The sequence below is a fragment of the Electrophorus electricus genome, chromosome 7, assembly GCF_041902795.1.
Source record: "Electrophorus electricus isolate QZ-2024a chromosome 7, ASM4190279v1, whole genome shotgun sequence".
NCBI lineage: Eukaryota > Metazoa > Chordata > Actinopteri > Gymnotiformes > Gymnotidae > Electrophorus > Electrophorus electricus.
The window spans coordinates 27,528,763-27,542,974 of record NC_137503.1 but is presented as its reverse complement, the minus strand read 5'-3'; the positions used below and the strand labels follow the sequence as shown (position 1 = coordinate 27,542,974).

The 14,212-nt window shown below is 38.2% G+C and overlaps 2 protein-coding genes across 18 annotated transcripts in view; both read right to left on the bottom strand.

Moving 5' to 3' along the window:
- Positions 1-77: 77 nt before the first annotated feature.
- On the bottom strand, positions 78-10,970 carry cep43 (centrosomal protein 43). Of its 11 annotated transcripts, none has more exons than XM_026998979.3 (21): positions 10,822-10,969; positions 10,358-10,411; positions 10,221-10,275; positions 10,045-10,133; positions 9,694-9,831; positions 9,581-9,607; positions 8,924-8,980; positions 8,490-8,560; positions 8,008-8,069; positions 7,848-7,909; positions 7,496-7,573; positions 6,105-6,167; positions 3,930-4,153; positions 3,532-3,600; positions 3,155-3,232; positions 2,721-2,810; positions 2,452-2,573; positions 953-1,027; positions 740-773; positions 560-647; positions 78-244 (listed from the first exon to the last, which is right to left on the bottom strand). In XM_026998979.3, exons 1-21 carry the CDS (start codon positions 10,903-10,905, stop codon positions 170-172), a joined length of 1,695 nt encoding a protein of 564 aa, XP_026854780.3. In that variant the 5' UTR covers positions 10,906-10,969; the 3' UTR covers positions 78-169. The 11 variants fall into 11 exon arrangements, with proteins under 11 accessions (XP_026854780.3, XP_026854782.3, XP_026854785.3 ...); XM_026998981.3 differs by having other exon boundaries at positions 3,532-3,597; XM_026998984.3 differs by lacking the exon at positions 3,155-3,232.
- Positions 10,971-11,125: 155 nt separating this feature from the next.
- myt1la (myelin transcription factor 1-like, a) overlaps positions 11,126-14,212 on the bottom strand; it is a 41,583-nt gene continuing 38,496 nt past the window's right edge. For all 7 annotated transcript variants that reach the window (XM_026999013.3, XM_081717773.1, XM_081717772.1 and 4 more), the window contains one exon: positions 11,126-14,037. In XM_026999013.3, coding sequence (XP_026854814.2) covers positions 13,897-14,037 — 141 coding nt within the window. In that variant the 3' untranslated portion in view covers positions 11,126-13,896. The remainder of the gene's footprint in view (positions 14,038-14,212) is intronic.

Sequence of the window (14,212 nt, the reverse complement as noted above, 5' to 3'; positions counted from 1 at the left end):
AATCTATGACCTGGCATAATTTGTCACTAGAAAAGCAGCCAAGAAACTGCAAAAGCAACCACATGAAGGGAACTTGGTTCTGAAGAGTAGCGCTTTAATAGAAACTGCTGATACAATTGACAATTACATCCTTAAATACAGGGAAGTCGAAGCAGCTGGGGTCGGTGCATTAGGCCACGTCTTCCATGTAATCTGCTCCTTCACTCAGCTGAGACACACTCACATCCTGGGTGATCTCGTCAAGCTACGGAAAGACAGAGAGGTAATGCTTTAACTACTGCAAGTGAAAACGCAGTCACCTGCTTGGCTGGCAAAAAGACAACACACATGTACACACACATGCACACACACTCGAAGAGAGAGCACAAAGCAGAAAAGCAGCTTTATTTCACACCTGGGTGTTTAAAGTCACTTCCCCCTTACTGCCTCCTGCAGTTTCTGAAAGACCCTTTGGCGTCAACAACTCAGTCTCACTTCCTGCCCCCGGTACAATGTACAGTACAGTCCGAATTAGAGAACAAGTACAGGAGAAGGGCCAGGGGAGTAGGGCAGGTGGTACCTTGTCACTGAGATCAGGTCCCTCGATGGAGACCTCTTCAATCTCCTCACCAATGCTCACCTCACTCTTCGAGTTCTCCGATTGATGGCTGCCGTAGGAGCAGAGAGACGCGTAGTGCATGAATTCAAAGGCTGATTAAATAAGACCTTGTGTATCAACATAAAGCTAAACGAGCATCACCTGTTGAAGTCGTCGTCATAGTCAAGGTCTACATCTGTGAAGGTGATAAAAATGGTACATTAAAATTTGATTCTGGTCTCAACATGATCCCCCCCCCCCCCCCCCCCCAAAAAAAAAATTACATTAAAAATATTTTTTTAAATAAATAAAAAATTTACATGCAATACTCCAAGATGTACACATGCAATACTTCAAGAAGTAAACAAATGTTACCGAGCAGAGAAGATCCAGCTTTCTCATTCACAGCTTTAAAATCTTGAAGGCCCATTTCTTTGGAATCTGATGTACCTGAGAGAAGGGGAACCAAATAGCCACACCATCTTATTCTGAAGCCAAATACATTCATTCAGATCCCTGAGCCTCACCTAGGCTCACCTCCTCTACATTTACAGCATTTAGCTGACGCTTTTATCCAAAGCGACCTCTATGGCTGTACCTGATAAATATGCAAGTTGCTCTGGATAAGAGCATCTGGCAAATGCCATAAATGTAAATCCAAGTGTACCTGATCGACTGCCATGTCTTTGATGTTCGACTGTAGTCTGCATAATTTTGACACCCCTGTGGTCAGAAATGTGACAGTAACTCGCCTTCTCCTGTGCACAATTGTGCCCTGGCTCTTGAATGGCCTGTTCTGTTATGTATGCTTTATGTGCATACACAAAATGTTTACATGTACAGGGCTGAAAAGAATACTTTGAAACGGTACTAAACGTATTTCAATTACGTGTTTTGTTAAAATACATAACATTCAGAATATATAGAGAATCATTTTAAGATATGCTTTTAAAAAGGCACATTTTGAATGAATGCTGTCTGTTTCTCTGTATTATCGGTTTGCAGTCGTAGATGGTGAATGTTTTAATTGTGGTTTGTATAGAGCATGTATAGATGCGGTTATATGCTATGTGCAAGTCTACGCTCTTGTATAAGTGTATGCCCTTGTTCACCATCACACATTTTGATTCTGAAGAGTTTATACATTCACTGTGACTTCAGATTAATTAAATACAACATGAACCATTGTAACTGAGCTTTTTCATTACAGCTGATCTGCAGTCTGTCTTGTGAGTTTCATTCATTCCCCTGCTGTCTGAGTGGACACAAACTTTCCCATAAACCCACTGGTCTGCATGGCCACCCTTTATAAAACTGCAGTAGGAATCCAGTGTGCAACTTCTTTTAAACATTTTCACCTAAAAGCGCTCTCTGTTGATCTTTATTTCACAGTGATATCATTAATTACCTGCATTAGCTAACAGAACAGAGAACTATTTTACCTAGTTCTAACATCCACTCTGTTAGCAATAAAAGCATTAAGCAAGCTAGAACAAGTCAGGAAGTTTCTGAGCTAGCCTTCTTCAAAACTTTTGTTTCAATTGTGTGTGCAGACTATCAGCCTTTCCGCTGACGTCTCGGGGCACGTGTGTGCTTGGGGATTGAAAAAATTGTTAAGACAAAAAGAATAGAGAACCACTATTACTTGTATTCCATCACAACCCAACCCTGTAAAGCTAAAGCTTGCAGTACAATGCCAAGTATGAGAGGAATTAGGTTAAAGAGCAGGAATTTAAAACAAATGTCTTAACATATTCCTAATAAAGCCCTGCTCAGGTTTAGGCTCAACCATATGATGCATAAACAGTACTTACAATTGCATTTATACATGTTTATTTAAAACATCTGTAGAGTAGATGCAGCTAAGAGCATACCGTTTTTGCTGGAGACAGGGTCTCTTTGGCTGTTGCCTGCAGATCCACCTGCACTCTTTAATGAAGGGGGGTCTGACATGGTGGAGAGAACTCTTCCTGCGGCCTTTACAGAATCTGTCCTCCTGAGGCATGGCAAGAGGGAAGGTACTTAGTGGAAGCCTTGTGTGCGTGTGCTAAATTGGACTTCATTCATGAGACAGTCATGCGGGGAAAAGAGGAAGCTGGCAGGCAGAGCATAGCAGAGCAGCGGTAGACAGCCGCTGGCTCACCTGGGCCCAGAGTCAGGGCTGCGCTTGCCCTCGCTCTCCGAGAGCACGGCCCCTCCAACCCCGTCAGTGTCACTGCCTAGAGCAGACAGACTGAGCCCAGGGGAAGAGTGCACCCACAGACATGCACGCGATCACACACATACACACACACGCACCCAGGAGAACAGTCATGAGAAACATTCGTGAGATCAAAAAGACACTCCGTCATGCAGAGGGGGAACAAAACAGCAAATGCTTGAGAGAAGACCACAATAAATGAAGTCACTGAGCTTGTTTGGCTAATCAACCACACAGCCAGTACCGTGTTATACACTGTATAGGCAACAATGAATGAGTCAGTAGCACCAAAGGGCCAGAGAGCCTGGGTTTGCATCCATGGGTAAGATGGTTGCAGCGGGCTCGACTGGCAGAGTGATGACACCATGCACACTCACTCATTGAGGCTCGTGCCCCTCCTCATTTGGGAGAAGGACGGCCCAGCCAGGCTCTCCTCCCTCTGCGGGTGCTTGCTCCTTACACGACCAGGGGAAAGAGCAGAGACAGACGACACACACACACAAACACAGTGACAGAACGAGAAAACGAGAAAGACAGATAAAGAGGGAGGAACAAAACTAAACAAAGGCATAGGAAGGAAGAGCTGAAGTAGGTAAGCAAGCGCCGACGTAAAGCACTGTGAGCCATGACCACTTCACACGGCAGGAGCTGGTGCAGCACCCTCTCATGTGCGTCAGTGGGGGGGAAAGCTGGCCCACAGCTATCAAAGTCAGCAACCTAAGCCAACCACTGTGGGAGAAAAGGAAGTACTTACTCCTTCTGACTAAAGCTCTTTTCACAATGTCTCTGCCCCGAGTATGGCTTATCTGTAGGGGGTAAACTACTGATCCCACATGCAGTGATGGCAGACATAAACAAAAGAGAAGATACATGTAAGTGAGGGTGTTCAATACAAAACCAGCTATCTATGCCTAGCCTATGATAAAGCAGAGATGATATTAAACTTTATTTTCGGTCCACATTTCAAAATGAATGTTTTCTTTATTTTAAACGTAAGTTTGCAAAACCTTTCTTGATGTCAGATAGTCATTGAAAAACGTTCCTTTTCCTACTACTACTGCCACTACAAAGTAGGTTTTTTTCTTTCTGATGCCCCATTTCAGAGACAAACCAGGAGGGTTCTGGGACTTACTCCAAATCAGTGACACTCACCAGCCATAGGTCTTCAGAGGTTTGGGAAGAGGATCATCAAAGAAGGAGTCTCCTTCATCCTCCTCCTCCTCCTCCTCCTCCTCCAGGGACAATTCCAGTGACTTCTTCAGGGCAGCAGGAGGGTTTGTGGTGGGCACGAGACCCTCATTGGTCCCAACTGCTAGCTGCATGGCTGCTTTGCTGTTCTGGGAGCCCTGCAGCTCACTGCCACTCAGATCTCCAGGCTGCAAGGGTCAGCACACCACCACAGCACACCAAATCAGCAGCAGGACGCACCAACAAATGTGGCACCACGTTAAGACACTATTTAACGCTTTACGAAGCACTTGGAATGACGCTTAAGAAAAACTATTCAAAGTGGAATGTCACATGAGGCATTAGAGAAGCCGGTGGAATAGGGCCAAATGTGGTTTTATGTAGCTGAACTATAAGGTTAAGGATAATGTAAAATAATTTTAGTTCAAGCAGATTTGTTAAAAGGACAACATGATATTCTCAAGTAAAATTATATTTTTTTGGAGTTTTTTTTTTTTTTGAGGACTTCTCATTTTAGTCAAACACTGTAGGTGACATCAGTTACAAGAAGAGTGGGCTGATCCAAAGTCATTTCTCAAATTGGCCCACATTAAAGGTCCAGCTATGAGCAACTCTCTCACATGTCATGCTTAATTTAAACCAAAGACAAAGTAATTCCAACAGTCATATTCTCCCTATTTTTATGCAGTGGTTACTTGAGAGTCAACATAATCTTGTCCAACTATATTTTGAGACCTTCACAAAATAATGACATAAAATGAAGAAAAAAGTGAAAACATAGATTTTGTAAATAAGTAAGAAATATACAAATATGTGGAATATGTTGCCTAATACTAACATTGTTAGCACTTTAAATGGCATTTACAACAAATCTGCGAGGTACTCAGTTGCAGTGGAGTGGAAAGTAAAGTTAAGTGCTGTATAACTGACAAAAAATAATACAATTCTGATTCTCTGTCCCTCCCCGCATAGCTGTTATCAGTAACCAAGGGTGTTGGGCAGGATACATGACACACCATATAACAGCCCATTCTGCAGAAAAGCCCATGATTAGTCAGGTGTATGTGAGAACACAGCATGTTCAAAGGGAACAGCGCAAGGAGGTTAACGCACTCTACATCTACAGCAGTGATCAAGACACCTGCAGACACCTGAAAGTGGTTCAGCAGACATAATAAAAAGTGCCAGTTAAAGTTCGATACAATAACAACATTTTGGTTGTGGTTATAAACCCCTCACAAAACATGATTGGTGGTCGCAGAGGACATGCCAAATGTAACTACGTTTTGGGAGCAGTTATATGAATACCTGTCAGTTTAATACCAAAAACTAGGGTGGCACGCCATGTCAATAATTATGGGAACACTGGATAATACTAATAATACTATATAACAACAATAATATTATCATCATCATCATCATCATCATTATTATAATTATAAAGGCCATAATATGCAAAAAAGACTATTTACAATACACAACTTTTGTTTGGAGGAGGAGGGAGCTGTGAATATTCTGACCCGATTTCCACGGAGTAAGAATTTTGATGAATTTAAGGGATCAATGTTTTTTTGTTTGTTTTTTATAACAAATTGCAATACCTATTGCAAACAATATGTAGTAACAATTACAATACATTTTGTCCATATCATGCAGCACTACTAAAAACTAGGCCAGCAGCTGAAGATTAGTGATGATTCATTATGCAGCTCTATGGATAAAGGCAAGCTTTAAGTGATGTTAGAAGGAAACTCTGATTAGTGGAAGCCGGCTTCCAACCTTAAGCGCTGTGTTCAATCCTACAAACCAATTTTAAAAGGCTTTATGGGACAGATCTGTGCAGTACTGGTACACATAAATAAATCATGTCCTTGGTTAATGGTAAGACCATATCAATTTATTCAGAGACTACAGAGCTATAGCCAATTATTTTTTACTATTCAATTTGTTTATTTACTTATCTTAGGGGTGGGTTGCATGTGATTAGAATGACAATTAAAAACCAAGCGGGGGAAGCAAAACCGTCTGTGTTCAGGCACAGACTGTTGGTTTTGTTGCACCCACTTGGCCAGTGTCAAAGCCGCATTACTGAGTTGCTGTGGAATGCCTGGTGGTGGCGCCCCAGAGCACGTGCTTTACCTGAGGCCCATGCGGCTCTTCCTGCGCTGCACTGGCCTTTATAAAGCCCTTATACCTGGGTATCTGAGCACGAGAACACAGCTGTCAGCCTCCCTCAGCACTCCCTCACCAGCCCTACAGCAGCTTCATCATCACATAGGAGCAGCACACATGGCGCAAAAAAAAAAAAAAAAGAGAAAACATAAGAAAAAAGAAAAGCAGAAAAGGGGGCCGTAGTGAAGCGGAGTGGGAGTCTAACGAGGACGATGCATTTGCAGGCTTCCACAAAGTCATGCACTGAACATTTATCTGAGTTTTAAAAATATATGTTCAGAGTGCAAGCATGACTAGAATTCTCACTGGCCATATACAGGCGCCATTTAACCAAGAAAATCCTTGAGATCGGAAATCATCTGCAACTGCGCTCAGCTAAATCATATGGGCAGACAACCAATTTACACTTCCTTCCCTTGATGGATTCAAATCTAAAGTGGCCAAGTACACATTGATCTTGAAACTACTTGGCAAAAATACATTTATCCTATAATGCTTTATTATTGCCTTTACAGATTTATGGATTTATTTAGAATTATATATTTGAGATACTAATCTTGGTTATTATTCTTAACTACAGTATGCACAGATAATGAGAACAGCGTGAGTCACTTGCTTTGACGCAGTGGTAGTGCAATTGTGCACATTGAGAGTAATTTCACACTTACTGCTTCATGCATTTGTTTTTGAAACTACAGGAAGTTGTTTTTCAAAGACATGTGTTATGGTGTCAGTGTCAATACTCTGAATTTCTAAATACTTTCAGAAATTTTCTTTAAGCAATTGAAGGTTCACAGAGGTTCATAAAATAAATCAAATAATTTGATCTGTTGATAAAGTGGAATATGTATGAAGAACTCATTACTTTAAAATTGTTAGTTCTAGGTCAATCAAAACTACATGCACAAAAAACATATGGGTATAAAAAAACTGCCAACTACATTATTAGCAAAAATAATTATAAACAATATAAATAACAATGCTATTTATTTAAAAAATCCAACTTAAGAAAAACAGCATTCTGGTTAAAGAAAATTAGTCTTTTTATGGAAAACCCCTTTGGCCTTCATGATTCGAAGTAAAAAAGGAAAATGTCTGATACGCTAATCATGACAACAGATGAACTTTCTACACTCCAAGAAAATGTTTTACAGATCGGTAAAAGCATGCACAATTTAATAAACCAGTGTAGTTGGAAATAAAAGCTAGTCTACAAAAACAAACAAAAAAATCATAAGTGTTATATTCAGATACACTGGACTGTTTATTGACAAAGTTAATGAGAATTCAGAAAAGTAAAGTAGTGTCTGGGTACCCTAGTACATAAAACTATCAACATTATCAGAATGTTCCCTCACCTTGCTGGTAGGTGATGTGATCTTTTCGTCCGAAACCTTACCAAATGAGAAAACTGTATCACTAACATCATTGGTAATCTAAAAAAAAAAAGACATAAAAATGCAGTTTGCATTAAAGACAACAGAAAATTGCCTTGATTATTCAGCACGTTTAAAAAACAATTTTATTATACAAGGAAAAAATATATAAAAAATTAGACACAGTATAACTATGCTAAATAGTATTTTTATACATGTGATATTATGCTTTAAAAGACATCTTTTTAATAAAGTGGATGATGGAATATTAGATTACTTAATATTAGTTTTAGGTTTAATTAATTGTTCAGTTATGATTTGAAAGTGTACTTACTACACTTCTGCACTGAGTAAAAAAACTTTTGTACATTCCCAAAAAATCCTTAAAGTCTATAGCTGAAAAAACAAAATGTAGAGAAAACCATCATCAATAATCAGACAATATGTGGCGCACACAGCATAAATGCAAACTGAGCAAAACCTGAGCTACTCACAAACACTTATGTTTCTGTCTTTGGCTTCTAGTTCATCAGTGATGTATCGTTCCAGGATCTCTCTTTCCATTCAGTAACAACAGAAACACAAAAATATACTTTTATAATTTGTTGGAATTCTCTGTGTACAAGGATTGGTATATGTAGGGAGTGCAAAGACAGACATGCAAGCATGGCAAAAGGGACCTAAAAGAATCACCTGAATTGTGTTTGAGATTATATTCCAATTGAATAGAAAAATTCTTATATAGAATTCCTAGAACAGGTTATTCATGTTTACTCACAGAAAAATGGCTATAACCACACTTGTGGTGTGAACCACAGCCTTATTTGATTTCAGAACAACCGGTTATCTAATTGTAGGAAGTAAGCAGTTTCAGTGGGTAGGGGGTAAGATCGGGTAACACTAAAAAAGTTTTCAGTCCCAGCCAGGACTGTCTTGTTCAGGTTCATAGGATGCAGGTTTCTTTGTGGTAGCTTACTTGCTGAAATTAGGAACAAGCTCTGAGAAAACACCAATCACTTCATCCTTGCTTATTCCACCAATCCTGTCCTGAATAAATAAACAAAAACACCACCACCACCCCACACACCCCCACACACACACACACACACACCCCCACACACACACACACACACACACACGATTTGCTTGATGGGAAGACACTAAAATGTATGTATTTACTTATATGCTTTATTTTCTGTGTGTGTGTGTGTATATATATAAATTTCTCAAGCAAGGCTTGATTTTTAATGAGGCCAACCCTATAAGAACTAAATATGGAATGTCAATTATTAACTGTATTTATATACAACCCAATAGGTCCTGTAAGAGACATAAAATCAATAATGACATTTCAATATAAAGAGCACCAAAAGTACAAAACCAAATCATACTGAAGTTCTGAAGGATTACCTTGTCTCGACAGTCAAATTTTTTTCGTGCTTCAGCAATCTGACGAGGTGATGGGTCCTAAAAAAAAAAAAACTTTTAATATGTATCTATATAAATTTACATTAAGTGACAACTAGCTGTAAACTCATTCACAATTGCAGGTTAATTTAACATGTTGCTACATTTATTAGATTTTGGAAATAATTGTTATGTAGAATGTAATAATGTAATACAAGTACAGAGAGTTGTTGAGAAATGGTGTGATATGACAGTGGCTTAATATCTGCTTTTCTCTGAACAACTAACTAGAGACACATGAAGCCAGACTGCTATAAACTACAAAGAGCATCATACCAAATGCACAGAAGTAGGACAAACATGTTTTTGCAAAATCTATCTGAACAGGAAGGGATTTTTATCACAACGCAATGTGATCACTTTAATTTACATAATTCTTCCCTTGTGTGACCTGAATAATAATGTTGTGGTGCAAACAGTGGGTGTAAGGAGTAGTTATGAATCAACCTAAGACATGCTCTCTAACCACATCTTAAAGTAGTTCAGAAGCTAACATTATTGCGCACCTGGGTCTGTTCTTCATACTATAATAATACCAGCAGTTACTGTATTCTGTAGGTGTATAAAATAGGTTACAGACAATATATGAAGATAAAATACCTTGGGAATATGCATTACTCGATCTCCCTGTGAGAGAGAGAGAGAGAAAATGAAACTTACATTGGAGATTTCAGCAGTTATAGTTAGGAAAGTCAGAAAGTCAGCAAGATCACCTCAGCGAAAATGGAGGTCTTCTCCTTGTGTCGGACCCTCTTAATTAACTCAAGGAGGAGAGGGGTACTCTTATTCCCTTCTGATTCAGAAAGGCCAAGGTCTCTAATCAAACTTTCACGACTTTCATGTCCATTTAACTGGATAAAAGACAACAGATTAAAGCAAAAACAAATACATTGCCATACGCAAAAATGTTCAAACCTCAACTAGGATAGTTTAAGGTATAAGCGAAATCAGAAAAAAAAAGAAATTATCAGATTTAATTGTGTTATTTTCCAACTACACTTAACCTACAATGCTATCTCAATTTTTTATAACTAAAATCTAAAAAATAAAAATAAAAAAAATACCGTGTTAATTTCTGGTTGAAAAACCGCAAGAGTAAAGTCTAAATTGAAGACTTGGAGATAGTCGGTGATTAAACTGGCAACAATGCGTCCTGCACAAAATGAAGCACAGTTAGGCTATAAACACCACATTTGTATAGGTTAGCATTAACCCATAAACGTCACCGAATATCACTTACCATCTTTAGTGTTAAGACACTTCCTCAGATTTTCGTTTACAAGCGGGGTTTTATTCTAAGGAGACGTAACATTTTAGCGAAACTCAGAACACATAGTATAGTAACTTAGGAAATATTTTATGTAGGGGACTAGTTACCTCAACTTTGTCCTGTTCCTCTAAAGCAAGAAAGACAGCAGCTCGTAGCTCAGCCTGCAAACAAGAAGCGTTTCATTCAGGTGGAAGGTGAGTTCTTTAGGTTAGCTAACGCTAGCTAATGTTCAGTGTAGTTAACGCTAGCTAGCAAGAGGGCAGGCTAGCTACAACTTTAGCAGTAACTTGACTTCCACCAAACACGGAATCGTATTTCCTGTAAAAAGAAGAGTGTTTAGTACAGGTGGTTGTAAATACTAGTTTTTTAGCTGTTAACTAACGCTAGCTAGTTGGCTAGTCAATCCGTTAATATATAGCTAGCTATATAGCTAGCTAGCTAGATACTGTTTGTTGTCATTCAGTCGAGCTAGCGTTAGCTACAACTTCAGCAGTTACTTGATAGCCACAAAATAGTGAATCGTATTTTCTGTAAAACAAAATAGTGTTGTAATAAAGTTGGCGATAAGTACCTTAATTTTATTAAGAACGCCATTGTTTTCCAAATTTTGAATCAATAGGTCTCTCAGTTCCGTGTCCTCTTCTGTAGCGGACATCTTCGATTTTTGTCATATGACCCCTCTGCGCCCTCTGGTGGTTGTTATTTTCACAACAACATCAGACCAGGCTGGAGGGTGTGTGGTCAAGGAAAGTATTACAGAAACTTTGATTCCAACTCTTATTAAAAGTCTTTTATCGTTCAGAGGGATAGTACACAATCGTTCAGGATATCCCCCCGCCCCATTCAGGACCATGAACAACAAAGGAAAAGAGACCTTCAGTGTGGCAACACAAGTTTTATTGAGTAAGAGATGTCAACACCAGCATGATAAAAATTGTACAAAGTTCACAATTTCAAAATGAAATATCACAGCAACTTGTGATCTTAAACATTTACAGCAAAAAGTATTATATCAACCAAAACCATGCCATGTGATTAAAAAATAAATAAAATAGGGAGAGAAAGAGCTAAATAGATAGAGAGCAAGAGACCAGGAGAAAGCTATGTTTCTTTTAAATATAAAATCCTGTTTTAAAATGATTCATTGAAGTCCATTTCAAATGGAAAATATGTAACCTGATGAATTCACAATTAGTAATAAGAAAAGTATTCTGCATTCAAGCATGTGATACTGTAGTTAGTGTTTTCTATTTAAATAGTTACAGATACTTTTTAAAATTAGATACTACAATATGTTAGAACAGAAGGTGAGCAGCAAAATTGTGCTTAAAATCCTTTTTCCTGTCGAATTAGTAATGATAGTTTATGAGAGGAAATTTTACTATCAGTCTATTAGAAGCATTACTATATTGGCAGCTGCATACACAAAGCTTTGGAAAGAGGACTAGGAAGTCTTGGAGATGACAGTCCCATCTGGATGCATGACACATGAGAATGACTAGCACCTTTGCATGAACTCTTCAGAAATGCTGAGCTAGCCTAAATAAAGAAACTAATGGCCAAATAAACAATGGTGGTAATGGCATGGTAACCCCATGTCTAATTACCATCAACCAGATTCAGTTCACTTTTGCAATGTCATTGACAACATCTTATGAGGATCATGCTTAGTATACACAACCAACTCTTAAAACCACTAAACTCAAGCGTTACTAGCAGTCTGCTAGATGCCTGAAGTGTGCCTACATGTGTTAACAGTGTTAACAAAATGGAGCCAAGCTTGGGAGGTTTATTGTGAGTTTAAGTGCATTTCTGTTTACAACTTGTGAGTGCACATATATTTCCTTAGATATTACGCAGCAGTGCAAACTGGTCGTACCAGTACACATTTCAGCTGACTATGGAATTGATTGCTTACAGTCATCTTTGACTGCTTTGATGTACATCCATAGAGCATTAGCCCACATCTTTGCCCAATTTATAAAAAGCTTCTGTAGCATCTTGAGTTTCTGTGATTCTTAGAGCTTAAAGTGCTTATGACTTGTAATGGACACAAATCAAAAATGAAGAACGTGACAGTGAATCACGGGTTTTCACAAATGTAAATAAATACTGCCCTTGATCTGGTACTCTGAAATGTCACACCATAATGGAAATCTTGCATGCTTGCAGCATCGACAGAGAAAAATGTTGCGTGCTTTTGCATCTGATGCTGAGACAATTTTTTTTCTTTATCTTTTTTTTTTTCCTTTTAACGTGGTAACTGGACATACCTACAAGACAAGTGCTGCATAACAGTGACATAATGACAACCTGTGGGTGGTGAGGTTAACCCTGTAAGTCCAGCACACACTTCATCTGACATTCATTCACATATTTGCTCTCTGCAAAAAAATGTTCCCTCCCATTCAAACTTTTGGGCACCTTGCCATTCTTTTTTTCGTATTTTTTTTTGAAAAATAAAAACATCAAAACATGGAAACAAATGTGTCCTTGTGCAAAACAGAACATGAGAAAAGTAAAACTCATAATGCATATGCATTCATCCATTTGGACTTGATCACTCATGTTTAAACCCGAAAACATGACTGTAGTAAAAGATTTATATAAAACTTAATACTTTACATTTAGTAAAAAGTGTAATCAGTTTTCTGTGATGTTAAGAATAAGAAATTGCATATACCCGAACTTTTGCATCCCATATCTAAATAAATGATTGATTCATTGTCATATATTGCTGATATGCTATCTTACTACCTACTAATATTTTACGATCATAAATTCACAATTTATGTTGGATTGTCTCCTTAAAATTTTCCATAGTGATTGGCCTTAACCAAATGGGAATCATGTTTACAGAACATACATTAAGAATGGTTTCAGTTCTGGAATATTTCTCTCACGATCTTGGGATTTGCACCAGTGAGTTTCCGTGTAATGATGTTTCACAAAAATGTTAAGGTTTTTAGTCTGTTCATTTGTAACCTTTTCAACCTTTTGAAAAACAAACAAAAGTGCAAAAACAATGTGTACTGCATTAGAGTGCCCACACTGACCACTGTAAAATGTTTTTCGGAAAATGACAAACCTCTATGAAGTTCTTTTATATTGTTACAAAATTAACCATTTAACATCCATCGAACAACCTGCACAGCACATATTGAATTCCTCTTATTTCCAAAAAGAAAAGCTCTGGTTAATTGATTGCCTTTTACGTTCATCTCACCTCTCCTTGTCAACACTGCATCATTTTTTCCTTTTTGTCAATAAGCTTTTAAAACAATGGATGGTTTTTGTTTACAATAATAAATACATATACACTAAAATGTGCATACATTAGCAGCTATAAACAGTACATCACATTATGTCAGGTCATATGAAAAATGTACAAAACATGAATGTTTCTCAAAACATTTGCCATTGGTAATCATTTTTAAAGCAAGGCAACAAATAATTATGTATTTTTTCCCCTCAAAAGCATAACAGAATCATAAATAATGCAAGATAATACAATAAATTACAGCAGCAAAAATCATAATCATTATCCATACTTTTTACATGTTTTTTCATGTTTCTTAATTCTTTTTTTTTCTTTTTTCTTTTTGCTTATCCATTATCCCGGTGAAGCAGGCAGCTGCTGGGTGATCTACACCTGGATCCCCTGCACGGCTTGCTTGATATTCTCCAGCAGGGCTTTGTTCTCAGGGCTCTGGTACTGGTCCTGATGAGTGTACATATCTGTCAAAGTGCTCACGTAACTATCAAAGTTTTGCTCGTTCATCGGCTCCTGTGGAACAGATTGGAATCAGTGAAGGTTGGCCGGAGAGAGAAGCAGTGGTGCAAATAAACTTGGTGTGTTTAGTCTAAGCCATTTAGCACAGACTGAGGAACACAACAGAAAAGGGACAGGAAAGAGGTAGGCTTTAGGGAAGGGTGGACCTCTATGCTTCATTTAAATAAAT